Source organism: Cetorhinus maximus, chromosome 7 (assembly GCF_964194155.1).
Source record: "Cetorhinus maximus chromosome 7, sCetMax3.hap1.1, whole genome shotgun sequence".
Classification (NCBI taxonomy): domain Eukaryota; kingdom Metazoa; phylum Chordata; class Chondrichthyes; order Lamniformes; family Cetorhinidae; genus Cetorhinus; species Cetorhinus maximus.
This window is the reverse complement of record NC_135885.1, coordinates 3,364,136-3,377,993: the sequence shown is the minus strand read 5'-3', so window position 1 is coordinate 3,377,993 and position 13,858 is coordinate 3,364,136. Positions and strand designations below refer to the sequence as shown.

Genomic DNA, 13,858 nt, shown 5'->3' with positions numbered 1-13,858 from the left:
AGAGCTGAGTAGCTTGCTAGGTCATTTCAGAGGGCATTTAAGAGTCAACCACATTGCTGAGGGCCTGGAGTCACATGTAGGCCAGACCAGGTGTGGACAGCAGATTTCCTTCCTTAAAGATACGTAGAGAACACTTGGAAAGCATTAATGGGATTAGACAAAATCAGCATGGGTTTATGAAGGGGAAATCATGCTTAACTAGTTTTTTGAGGATGTAACTTGTAGAATAAATAAGGGAGGATCAGTGGGTGTGGTGCATTTTTGTATTTCAAGAAGGCTTTTGATGAAGTCCCACATAAGACACTTGTGGGCAAAATTTATATCACATGGGATTGAGGGTCGTATACTGGCATGGATTGAGAATTGGTTGACAGACCGGAAACAGGAATAAATAGGCCTTTTTCAGGATGGCAGGCGGTGATTATTGGTGTACCGCAGGGATCAGTGCTTGGCCCCAGCTAGTCACGATATATATAAATGACTTGGATGAGGGAACCAAATGCAATATTTCCAAGTTTGTTGACGCCACACAAAACTGGGCGGAGTTGTGAGGAGGATGCAAGGAGACTTCAGGGCGATTTAGATAAGTTGTGTGTTTGGGTAAACACATGGCAGATGCAGTATAACTTGGATAAATGTGAAGTTATACGCTTTGGTGTGAAAAATAGAAAGGCAGAGTATTATTTAAATGGTGACATATTGGGAAATGTGGATGTACAAAGGGATTTGGGTGTCCTTGTACACCAGTCAATGAAAGTAAATAGGCAGGTGCAGCAAGCAATTAGGAAGGCAAATGGTATGTTGGCCTTCATTGCGAGAGGATTTGAGTTCAGAAGTAGGGATGTCTTACTGCAGTTATACAGAGCCTTGGTGAGACCAAACCTGGAGTATTGCGTGCAGTTTTGGTCTCCCTACTTAAGAAAGGATATACTTGCCATAGAGGGAGTGCAGCAAAGGTTCACTAGGCTGATACTGGGGGTGGCAGAACTATTGTATGAGGAGAGATTGTTTTGACTGGGCCTGTATTCACTAGAGTTTAGACGAATGAGAGGATCTGATTAAAGTGTATAAAATTCTAACAGAGCTAGACAGACTGGATTTCTTCACTCAGAGGGTGGTGAGCCTGTGGAATTTTCTACCACAGAAGGCTGTGGAGGCTGGGTCCCTGAGTATATTTAAGAAAGAAATTGATAAATTTTTGGATATTAGGGGTATGGAGAGAAAGTGGGAATATGGCGTTGAGATAGAGGATCAACCATGATCACATTGGATGGAGGAGAAGGTTCAAAGGGCCGAATGGCCTACTCCTGCTCCTATGTTTCTAAAAGATATTAGTGAACCAGATGGGTTTTTACGACAATTGTTTCATGGTCATCATTAGACTCTTAATTCCAGACTTATTATTGAATTTAAATTCCACCACCTGCCTTTTTTAAAAAATTCATTCATGGGATATGAGCCTCGCTGGCTGGGCCAGCATTTATTGTCCATCCCTAATTGCCCTCGAGATGAGATTCGAACCCAGGTCCTTGGAGCATTACCCTGGCTCTCTGGATTATTAGTCTGGTCACAATGCCACTGCCTCCCCAACAAGTGTTGATTCATCAGCTGAGGGAGGACAGTAGGTGGTAATCAGCTGTAAGTTTCCTCTCCCATTGTTGACCGTTGTTAAGGGACTTCACAGGTCAGGAGTCAATTGTGTCAGTTGTGGTATAGTGCTGCTACCTCTGGTGGGAATGTCCTGCCATTGAATAGGGGATACCTGGGGATGTGTTATTTGTCATTGGCTGAAAGGTTTGATGCTGTGAGGTATAGCTATGTCAGACTTTTGCTTGACTTGTCCAGGACAGCTATTCCAATTTTGGCTCAAGACCCCAGATGTTAGCAAAGGAAGACTATGCATGTTCAACTAGGCAAGGTGTGCCTTTGGGTCTGGATCTAGTACTTAAGTCTGGGTGGTCCGTCCAATTTTCTTCAGCGATTTGATATGACTAAGGTCATGCTTTGTCATTTCAGAAAACAATTAAGAGTCAGCCACATTACAAGATGCCAGACCCACAAGCATAGGCCAGACTGGGTAAGGTTGTTGGATGTCCTTCCCCAAAGGGCATTAGCGAAACGGATGGTTTGTTAATAGCAATCCGAAAGTTTAATTGTCACCATTACGGAGACTAAATAAATCTGGAATAAAAAGTTAATTACTTGAATATAAATTCCCCAGCTGCTATGGTGGGATTTGATCTAACAATTCCAGATCATTAGACCAGGCCTACTGGATTACAAGTTCAGTAATGTAACCTGTATGCTACTGTACTTTGTAGATGGACAAGGAAAGAAATTGTGCTGAGCATATCATGCAGTAGTTTTTTTCTCTCCAAATTTGATCCTCTATCTCTCTCACTGTGAAGACAGTGACCTAGCCTGATGCCAAGTGGCCCTCCAGTACCAATTGGAATATCCCAGACAGTGATGTTTGGCAGGCAGCTTGATGGGCCAGAAACTCACCCTCACCTGACACAACTGGTTATATCTCTCCTCTTCCTCCAGTAATTAGGACAATGGAATCCACTCCATGGCCATTGGTGAGACAAGCTAATTTAAGCAGGTACCAAAAGTGAGACACTCTGTTCTTTTCACGATTCAGTGACTGGGGAAAAAACAGTTTGTCTTCAAGTGGTTTGCACATCCGAGAATTAACAAGTTGGATCAGTGCCTTAAATTCATTAAGATAATGTGTGCAATTGTACAGTACAAACATAATGGTGAAATTTCTTCAAATGTTACAAGAGAAATTAGCGATAGTGCAGATGGCATCTTTTCAGTCCTGATTATCTGCCTGAAAGTTCTGCTGGATACTTAGCAGAAAGAAGGATTGTTATCATTACCTTAAAATATTTTCCTCTTCTTGATAACGTCCACTTATGCAACACTGAATTACAGAAAATATTTTTTGTTATGTGGATGATGTTGCACTACACACTTGCTCTCACTTTTTCCTTTAAAATTATTCCATATCAATTTTACACATCACTTTTACATATTTACCTAATTTTAAAAATTGTCCTACAGCAAACTGAAATTCTGTGTAGTTAATAAACTTGTGTGTGGGTGTGGTGTTTACAGCACCAGATGATGTTTATCATTGTTTATTGCCTGAAAATGCAGACCGAGTTTAGTGTTCCCTTGATCTAGTATAATAAATGGCTGGCAGGATGTTCATTATTTTCTCTGCTAAGTTTCCAGAACTGTCACTCAACTGTCATCTCCTCCAGAGATCTTCCCTCCACAGCTTCCAACCTCAGTCTCCCAAACCCACACAGTCCACTTCTGCCTCCTTCCTAAAATCCACAAACAGGACTGTCTTGGTAGACCCATCATGTCAGCCTGTTCCTGCCCCACAGAACTAATTTCTTCCTATCTAGACTCCATTCTCTCCCCTTGTCCAGTTTCTTCCACCTACATCCCCGATTCCGCTGATGCCCTACGTCATATCAACAATTTCCAGTTTCCAGGCCCTAACTGCCTCCTCTTCACCAAGGACATGCAACACCTCTGCACCTCCAACCCCCACTAGGATGGTATGAGGGCTCTCCACTTCTTCCTTGTACAGAGGTCCGAACAATCCCCATCCACTACCACCCTCTTCTGCCTGACTGAATTTGTTTTCTCACTGAACAATTTCTCCTTTAAACTTGTCTCACTTCCTTCAAATAAAAGATGTGGCTATGGGTGCCGCATGGGCCCCGGCTATGCCTGTCTTTTTGTGGGGTGCGTGGAACATTCTTTGTTCCAGTTCTACTCAGGCCCCCTCCCACAACTCTTTTGGTACATCAATGGTTGTCTCAGTGCCCCTTCGACTCAAAATGTTAACTCTGTTCTTCTCTCTACTGATGCTGCCAGACCTGCGGAGTGTTTCTAGCATTTTGTTTTTATTTCAGATGTACAATATCTGTAGTATTTTGCTTTTATTTCAGCTTAGTAGCATGTTCTTTGTCCAATTTGTCACTTTTTTGCCTTTCTCCTCCCCCACACCCTTGCTTGAAGGGACAGCTCTTGTTCAGGTGCAATCCCATGGACATGACTTGCCTCTCCTACCTTAATGTAGTAGAAAATGAGTTGTGACTTGACTGTTTGGTCTTGGAGAACATTGCAGTCAATTTTGATCTTGTGCTCACCTGATGCATGGGGACAGTTGTGTTCACTTCCAGCAAAGGTTACTGTCCAGCAGTTTATGGCACCTTCAGTGAGACTGGATAACAGCACAGACCAGAGATTAATCCCAGGAACTTCTGGCTTGGTTGAACCAGGAACATGACTTTAGTGGATTTCCCCATGGTAGCTGTTGCAACAGAAGGTTATTAGTTAGACGGCAATAATTCATTCATGATTCTAGCCTGAGTGGTTTTTTTTTAAACAAAAAGCTTTATTTACGTTAACTAATAACAGCATTAGATTTTATATAACTATTATGTATTAGTATTTAAATGACAAGATAACATGCAAATAACATAACCTAGTTCCCAGATAAAAGCAAAATACTGCGGATGCTGGAAATCAAACAAAAACAAAAATAGCTGGAAAAACTCAGCAGGTCTGACAGCATTTGTGGAGAGGAAGACAGAGTTCAAGTTTTGAGTCCGTATGACTCTTCATCAGAACTAAAGAGAAATAGAAATGAGGTTTAAAAAAAAAAAGCTGTTTAAGGGGTGGTGGGACAGGTGAAGCTGGATAGAGGGCCAGTATTAGGTGGAGGCAAAGGAGAGATTGCCAAAGATGTCATAGACAAAAGGACAAAGGGGTGTTGACGGTGGTGATATTATCTAAAAGATGTGCTAATGGGGACATTAAGGGTAGAAAGCAGGATGAGCAGGTGACAGATGGCCCTAGTGGGGGTGAGGTGGGGGGGAAAGGATCGAAATAGGCTAAAAGGTGGAGATAGAACAATGGATGGAAATAAATTTAAAAATAGAAATAGGTGGGAAAAGAAAAATATATTAAAAAATATAATAATTATTAGAATAAAGGGGATCGGAAAGAGGGTGAGGATGGAGGAGAGAGTTCATGATCTGAAGTTGTTGAACTCAATGTTAAGTCCAGAAGGCTGTAAAGTGCCTGTAAAGGAAGATGAGGTGCTGTTCCTCCAGTTTGCGTTGAGCTTCACTGGAACATTGCAGCAGGCCAAGGACGGACATGTGAGCATGAGAGCAGGGTGGTGTATTGAAATGGCAAGCGACAGGGAGGTCTGGGTCATGCTTGCGGACAGACTGAAGGTGTTCCGCAAAGCGGTCACCCAGTCTGCATTCCCAGGCCTGGTTATCACTTTCTGCTCTCTGTTTCCTGTGTGGCTCTTGATCACCTGAAAGAATTCTGTCTTCCCTCCCTGCCCAAGACAACAACACAGTCGCTCTCTGAGGCCTAGAGTGACCAGTTCCAGGCTGACTGCATCACTGTGTGGCCCCTGACCACTGAGGGTTTGGGGGGTGGGGTGGATGGGGAAGTGGGAAACTGGTTCTGTTCTTTACTGTTGATTACATAATGTGTAGGTGCACAACAAAAACAGAATTACCTGGAAAAACTCAGCAGGTCTGGCAGCATCGGTGGAGAAGAAAACAGTTGACGTTTCAAGTCCTCATGACCCTTCGGCAGAACTGAAGTATAGTTAGGAGAGAGGTGAAATAGGTGCACGCTTGCTGTGGTCATGTTGTGAGGACTTTACTCCGCTTCCAATATTTTCAGCCTCCAACTCTGTTTGATAAGCTTTATTTATTGTACTTCAGGTGTGTAGGCCAATCATTATTTTATGGTACATGGCATTTGAGCAGCTAGTCTCTTATCGGGATGGGCCAGTTCTTGATCTGAGTTTTTATCGTTATCTGTCAACGAACAAAGGTGTTTTGGAAACTACGTTCACTAGAGAGCCAAAAAAGCTAAACAAAGCATCCTGGACACTTTGACCAATTTAAGCCATTCTTTTTTAAAGATCGTCTAACACGTCTTTACGACATGAACCATCAGTGAGCTACACTCATAGATATACTCGTAGCTGTAGTAATCAGGCAGAGAACCTAGTTTATTAATTGTTGGGCGAGTGAAAAAGAGTTTTCACCAACCGGCCTTTTGCTATTTTGCACTTATTAATAAGTTTATTTGAAAATATCTTTTCCCCAGAATCCTAAGACTAAAGCTGAGATTGAGAAGTTGCTGCAAGATGGGAAGAGGAAGGAACTGCGTGATCGCCTGTGCTGCAGAATGAAGTTTGGTACAGCAGGGCTGCGTTCTGCTATGGGTGCAGGTTTCTCTTGCATTAACGACCTGACAGTCATACAGTCCTCTCAGGTAAGGCTGTGAATACTTAACTGACTTTTGTGAATCCATGTAGGGCACTGAGGAAAGAGCAGGGGAGTGGGACTAATTGGATAACTTCAACCATTGTTTGGGTGGGGAAACGGAGACGTTGCAATCATGCACGATTCTGTTCTTGTCTCACACTGGTGTTCATATCATGCAGCAAGAGCCACTAAATAGTTAGTTGAAAGGAGCAGGAACTGTTCTTTCATCCATTTTTCCCAAAAATATATTTTATTCATAAAACTTGCAAAGGTGCATCACAGTACAATTCAGATGTGGCTGTTCACTTAGTGCTGAACCCATCAATTTGGTTAAACATAGTACATGACACTCTAGGGTGTCTCAATCCGCTTAAGGAAAAGATTGCAACTACATTTGCATCTAAACATTTTCTGATACATACATTGCATGATCCCTCAGGTTGTTGCAACCCCTTGATATGCAGGGGGAGGAGGTGGCATATTGGTATTGTCACCACTTTGTTCCAGAGACCCAGGGTAAAGCAATGGGGACCTGGGTTTGAATCCCACCATGGCAGATGGTGGAATTTGAATTCAATAAAAATCTGAAATTAAGAAGTCTGATAATAAGGAAATTGTTGTAAATTTTTGTAAAAACCCGTCTGGTTCACTAATGTCCTTTAGGAAAGAAAATCTGCCGTCCTTACCTGGTCTGGCCTACATGTGACTCCAGACCCACAGCAAGTGGTTGACTCTTAAATGCCCTCTGAACAAGGGCAATTAGGGATGGGCAATAAATGCTGGACTAGCCAGTGACGTCCACAACCCATGAACGAATACATTTTTAAAAAAATCAATAGCAGGAGGGCCTGTCCCATTGAACCTTGGCAACAACTGCACATCAGTAACTAAGCTTCAGTAGATCCCTCAACACGTAGTTTTGGACCTTTGTGCCAGTCTGCAATACACGGACAACCAGGCAGCTCTAGATGAGCTAACTCAGGATAGATCATGGATCAAACTGTGGCCTTTTATTGTTAATATGGCTTTGGAGAAGGCCTGTTTCATTCTTCATTCAAGACATTTATATTAAAATTGTTTTTCAATGTTACTAAATTGCTGATTCAACTTCATTACAAGTACCAAACATAGGAAATCCTTTGACCCCACCTCAATGGAAGCTCGTTGTTTTAACGAGTTTTAGAGCCAGTTTGTCCTGGTAGCTGATCTGGAACCACTTTACTACTTTTTTTACGTATAAGTCGTCTTGAACTGTGTGCCATCCTTGGCTGAGTAGATATTTGTTGTTTTTCTAAGTCTCTGTAAACTTGAGCTCATCCAAAACTCTGCTGCCAGTATTCTAACTTACACTAAATCCCAATCCTCATCACCCCTGTGCTTGCTGATCTACATTGCTAGACCAGGAGTCAGTGTCTCAATTTTTAATATTTTTATCCTTGTGTTCAAATCCTTACATGGCCTTGCCTCCTCCCACCTCTAGCTTCTCCTGCCCCACATCCCTCTTGTGATCTCTGCATTCCTATTCTGGCCTCTTGCACATCCTTGATTTTCATTACTCCACCATTGGCGGCCATACCTTTAGCTCCTCTCCTCCTTGTGCATGTTCTCTCGCGTTCCTCCTTTAAGACATTGCTTTAAATCTACTTCTTTGACCAAGTTTTTGGTTTCCTGTACTAATATTTCTTTTCTCATATCTCCCTATTGTCTCAGTGGGTAGCATCTCACTTCTGAGTCAGAAGCTTGTGGGTTCAGGTCCCACTGCAGGACTTGAGCACAAAAATCAAGGCTAAGGCTCTGGTGTGGTACTGAGGGAGCACTGTACCACCTTTTGCATGTGACGTTATGCCTTCTGTCCTCTTGGATGGATGTAAAATATCCATGGCACTATTTAGAAGAAGAGTGAGGGAATTATCCTAGATGTCCTGGCAATATTTATCCCTCAATCAACATCACAAAAACAGATTATCTGGTCATGATGTTTGTGGGACCTTGCTGTGTGCAAATTGGCTGCCATGATTCCTACATTATAACTGTAACTACACTTAAAGAATTTCATTAGCTGAGACATCCAGTGGTCGTGAAAGGGTGATATAAGTGCAAGTCTGTATTTTTATGTGCCTAGGTGTCAAATTTTGTTTGATAACACTCCTGTGAAGCAATTTGGGACATTTAGCTATGTTAAAGGCTCTGTTTAGATGCAAGTTGCTTAGTTATAATTGCTGCTGTTGTCCCTCCCTGTATACCTTTGAAGGTAACTGAGAGTGACTCTACCTTTTTAAGTGCTATAACGGGTTGTGCATTGCTGACTCATTCAGACCAGAAGACCACAGGTTCAATTCTGATTTATGATGAATTAGCTGGACTGGCAGTAGGAGTGATGCAATTGACCTCAGCAACTTTAAATTAAGGTTTGAAAATATCCTTCACCATTTCTGCTGCTGAACACTATGCACTTGTGGCCAGCGGGTGAGGACAAGACAAAACTTGTGTTATGTCTAAAATTCAGCAGATTATTTTTTGTTTTTGTCCAGACTTGTGCATAAAGAATGGGTGAGATATTGAAAAGATGCAAAACACTGTGGAACACACAACCTCGGAGTGGAGAATTTAAAAAAACTCTGTATTGCGGATTTTTAATGTAAACAATTTAAACTTCATTCTATTGGAGATTATCAATAGGGCTCATTACTAAAGTGACAAAGATAAAGTTACAACATCACTTTTTCTTTTACCTTCCACTTCCCTGGAATAATCACATGGTGTTTGCTAAATGTGGTTTCGCTCTGAAAGCCTTTTGGGTCTTTTATTTGGTACCATGAAGTAGGACCTTAGCATCTACATGATTTATAGTTTTGTGATTACAAAACAAGGCAGAAGTCTTTCTCATGGCACTTCTTTTTAACTGATGTGCAGTTGGTGGCAGATAACAGCAGTGGGCTCCTGATCAATTGAAAGGAATCAAACTCCCGACTTCTTACTTTTCATGGATGTCCCAGAGTTGGCTCTGGTGGTGTCAAACATAGGGACATCAATCTTATTCGACTTAATGGGGGTTGGCAACACAGTACCACAGGAAATCCTGGAATAGCCTGCTTGTAGGTTGTGTCTCCTTGCAAGCCCTTGTCTCTTGCAATGCACTGAAAATATAAGGGCTTTAGTGACTTTAATGAGAAAGACAGAAAAGCCACTTTAATTAATGGGACTGCATTGGGGAAGTACATTGACTCCATTGAAAATATGAACTACAAACATTGAAATTCTTCCTGTGGTCATGTTAAACACTGATGTTAAGTAATAGTAAAATTGTAATAGGAACTTCCTTTTGTGCGATTTCCTTTTGAACGTAAGAGGCTCACCCACCCTTTTAGTGCATGACTGGAACATGATTAGGAGCTGCATTTGGTGTGCAATCAATCAACATTTACTTGCCTGTAAAGGAGATGGGTGGCATGAATTTATCAGCAGACAGCAATGCTGCTGTGACAGAGGCTCTGAAATGCCAAGTTCAATGAATCCACAAAACAAAATTGCATATATTGAGTTTATGCCATATCCAGAAATGCACAAATTAATACCTGAATAAATGCAATGCTTAGCATTTGCAGCAGAATAGGGGACAGCACTGGGGAGCCATCCTGACATGGCAGTTGCAGAGAGGAGGGCCAGTGATTGAGGTTTCCCTGAGTGGAGCAGTGAAAGGATATCACCAGAATTTTAGTTCTGGAGACTTTGGGGGTAAATTTCAATAGTGACTGAAAAGGGAGTAGGGATCACAATGTGTGATTAACCTGTGCCCATTTGCTTCTAGTGCATGCAGCCTGCAAACCTCATGCTCCCTGCTCACTTCAGGCAGTGTGCAACCAGATCGGAGCATGTTGCTGAGTGGCTGCATGTCTGAACACTGGGTGCAAAATTGGGAGAGATTAACATGAGATTAAACTAACCTGCACGATTTAAAGCCAGTCTGAAAGACGGGAATTGCATTTTGGCTGGCGCAGGTGCTGGAAGTCATTGTAGAAGTCAATTTGAACCAAGGAGGACCCAGGAATGGCATAACATGGGGAGAGCAGACTCCAAGGTTCTCAAGTACAGCACTGGAAACTTTTGATGCAGGTTTTGGACAAAAGGAGAGAGGCCCTCTATTCATAAGGGGCCAGGAGTCTCTCCAAGCAAACTCTAAGAAGGCAGTGAAACATAGGAACAGGAGGAGACCATTTTGCCCCTTGAGCCTGTTCCTCCGTGCAATGAGATCATGGCTGATCTGTGATCTAACAACATACCTGGATTTGTCCCAAATCCCTTAATGCACTGATTTAAAAATAAAATCTATCAGTCTGATTTTTAAAATTAACAATTGATCTAGCAGTGCAGAGAGCCTGGCCATAATCTTCCAATCCTCCTTTGACACTGTACCTTCCCTGTATCTGAGAATTGGAAATATCACACCCTTGTTCAAAGCAGGGTGTAAGGGAAAAACACAGCAGCTATAGACCAGTCAATTTAACTTTGGTGGTTAGAAATAATAATCTGGGACAAAATTAACAGTTGTTTGGACAAATGTGGGCTAATTGAAGAGAACCAGCACAGATTTGTAATGGGGAAATCATGTTTAACTAATTTGACAGCTTTTTGCTGAGGTAACGGAGGGTTGGTGAGGATGATGCAGTTGATGTGGTGTACATGGGCTTCCAAAAGGCCATGTAACAGGCTTGTCGGCAAAATCAAGGCCCACGGAATAAAAAGGACAGTAACAGCATGGATACAAAGTTGGCCAAGTGAGAGGAAATGGAGAGTAGTGGTGAACAGTTGTTTTGTGGACTAGAGGAATGTATACAGTGGTGTTCCCCAGGGGTTGGCACTAGGACCACTGCTTTTCTTGATTTATATTAATGACTTCGACTTGGATGTGCAGGGTACATCAAAATTTGCTGATGACACAAAACTTAGAAATATTGTGAACAATGAGGAGCGTAGTGAGAGACTTCAAGAGGGTTTAGACAAGCTGGTGGAATGGGCAGACGTGTGATAGGTGAAATTTAATGCAGAGAAGTCTGAAATGCTATATTTTAGTAGGAAGAACGGGAAGAGATAATATAAAATAAAGGGTGCAGTTCTAAAGGGGGTACAGGAACAGAGGGAGCTGGGTGTAATTGCACACAAATTGTTGAAGGTGGCAGGGCAGGTTGAGAAAGCAGTTAATCAGGCATATGGAATTCTGAGCTTTATAAATAGTCGTAGGGCCTGTGGGGGTTTGGACCGGGGTTGGGGTCCAGTAAGATAGCGGGGAGCTGGTTTGAGATGGCTTCCTGATGCTGTACTGCTGGGTAAGATTCCTAGCAGTGGGCAGGGTGTAGATTGGCCACCCCAACCCGTGGAGGTTGACAGCCACTTTGTAAAATTAAAGACCCCAATTAGGGCCTTAAAAAGGAAGGTGGCCTTGTGTGCCTACCAGAGGCTCCATGGCCTGAAAAGGGGGACAGTGGGCAGGGAAGGCAGCCTCTGTGGTTCCCCCACACACCATCCTGCCAGAGGGTTTACCCCTCTCACCCTCAGCCCTCTGATTTTTTAAATTAATTTATCCTGAAGGCACCTCCGAGGTCTTCTAGCTGCCTCAGTAGTGCCCACCTCTCCTGGCTGCTGATGCTGAGGCTTCAGAGCTGCCAGTCCTCTGGGCTAGCAGCTTCAGAAGCCGTCCCTGGACGGCTCTAGCATGTTTCTGTGTTCTCGCCACTCCCTGGGTAAAGAAGTTTCTTTAAATTTCTTATTGCATTTATTGGTAGTCACTACCTTGTATTCATGGCCCCTAGTTTTGATTCCCCATAAGTTTAACCAGCTTCTCTTCATCTACCCTATTAACCCTTCCATAATTTAAAAAACTTCTGTTGGATCATGCCTTGGCCGTCTTTTTTTTTGAAAGAAAAATGCCCCAGACTTTTCAGTCTTTCAGTTGATGTAATTGTTGGCAGTGTGATGGGAGTGATGAGCAGTGGAACCTGACCCTTTTTTTTTTTTGCCCTTGTTTATGTCCATGTGTAGACCTAGCAGGTTCTGTTATATAGCCTAGCAAATTCTAAACTTGTTACAGCATCAAGAATGCTGTTGCAGTCAGCATATTGGGTTGATTGTGTGAAGCTGAATATTGGTGGGAATGAGCTTCTGAGCTACTGGTTGACAGTGTGACTTTCTAATGTTTATTGTCTGACTTTTCTGCAGTCATGAGTCATTTCCATAGCAGGCAGGCTTCCAGGTTCCCTTCTCGTGACATTTTTCTCTTTCCTGGCTTCTCAGTAAAAAATGTTTTAAATGCTGACTTAAACTAGACTCTGTGCAGGGAAGGTGGGAGTGTTCAACCTTCTGGTGTTGCAGTATATCCAGCTATCCTGGGATGGCCACAGTTTGTTTTTGCATGTTGCTGATTTAAATTTACAGGCTTTGGGTATTTCCTCTTTCTCCCTCTTCAGAATACACGCAGAGCTATGTTCTCAGTAGGTTAGTGATGAATTACTAATGAATGGTTAGCTGAATTCAGCATTTTAATATAAAAGCAAAATACTGCAGATGCTGTAAACCTGAAACAAAAACAAAGTGCTGGAGGAACTCTAAGAGTCATATGGACTCGAAACATTAACTCTGTTTCTCTCTCCATAGATACTGCCAGACCTGCTGAGTTATTCCAGCCCTTTCTGTTTTTGATTCAGTATTTTAATGTTTCCTTTATACACCAGTTTGCACAGGGGCAGTCACCTCCAGCTATGCTATCTAGCGAGGGAGGAAGACTGAAATCTTGTTGACTGTAATCTCTAACATGGAAAGTACATGTGAACAAACTACACTATTTCCTTTCATTTTAAACAAGTGGAATCTGGAATAACATGATCAAGTTGAACATATTTCAAAATATTGAATTGTTCTGTTGACGAGTCATATGGACTCAAAACATTAACTGTGTTCCTATCCGCAGATCCTGCCAGACCTGTTGAGTTTTTCCAGCTATTTTTATTTTTGTTTTGGATTTCCAGCATCCGCAGTGTTTTGCTTTTATTTTTGCTTTTATCTTAATGTTTCAAAATATCTAAGATATCTAAAGGGAAATCAATGAAATTATAATGATAATGACTCAAAATAAATAAATCCCCCATGAATAGATAGTATTTATCCCAGAGTGCTGAACATGCCTCTTGAGCCTGCCACGCCATTTCATAAGATCATGGCTGATCTGATTGTGGCCTCAAGTTCACTTTCCTGCCTACCCCACACCTTTGACTTCCTTGTCAATCAAGAATCTACCTAACTCAGCCTTAAAAATATTCAATGACCCTGCCTCCACTGCTCTTTAGGGAAGAAAATTCCACAGACCAACAACTCTTGAGAGGAAACATATAATTCATCTCTGTCTCAAATGGGAGACCCTCCCCTAGTTTTAGTCTCTCTCTCTCTCCTGCATACTGACTTTTTGTAATTCATGTACCAGAACACTAGATCTCTCTGTACTGTAGAGTTCTGTAATCTCTCTCCATTTAAATACTATG

At 42.2% G+C, this 13,858-nt stretch overlaps 1 protein-coding gene across 1 annotated transcript in view; it reads left to right on the top strand.

Annotated features, from left to right (window-relative positions):
* Window positions 1-13,858, top strand: part of pgm2l1 (phosphoglucomutase 2-like 1) — a 112,223-nt gene that overhangs the window by 7,376 nt on the left and 90,989 nt on the right. Inside the window, exon 2 of the mRNA XM_078544977.1 lies at window positions 6,169-6,336. Within this exon, the coding sequence (XP_078401103.1) occupies window positions 6,169-6,336 (168 nt within the window). The remainder of the gene's footprint in view (window positions 1-6,168; window positions 6,337-13,858) is intronic.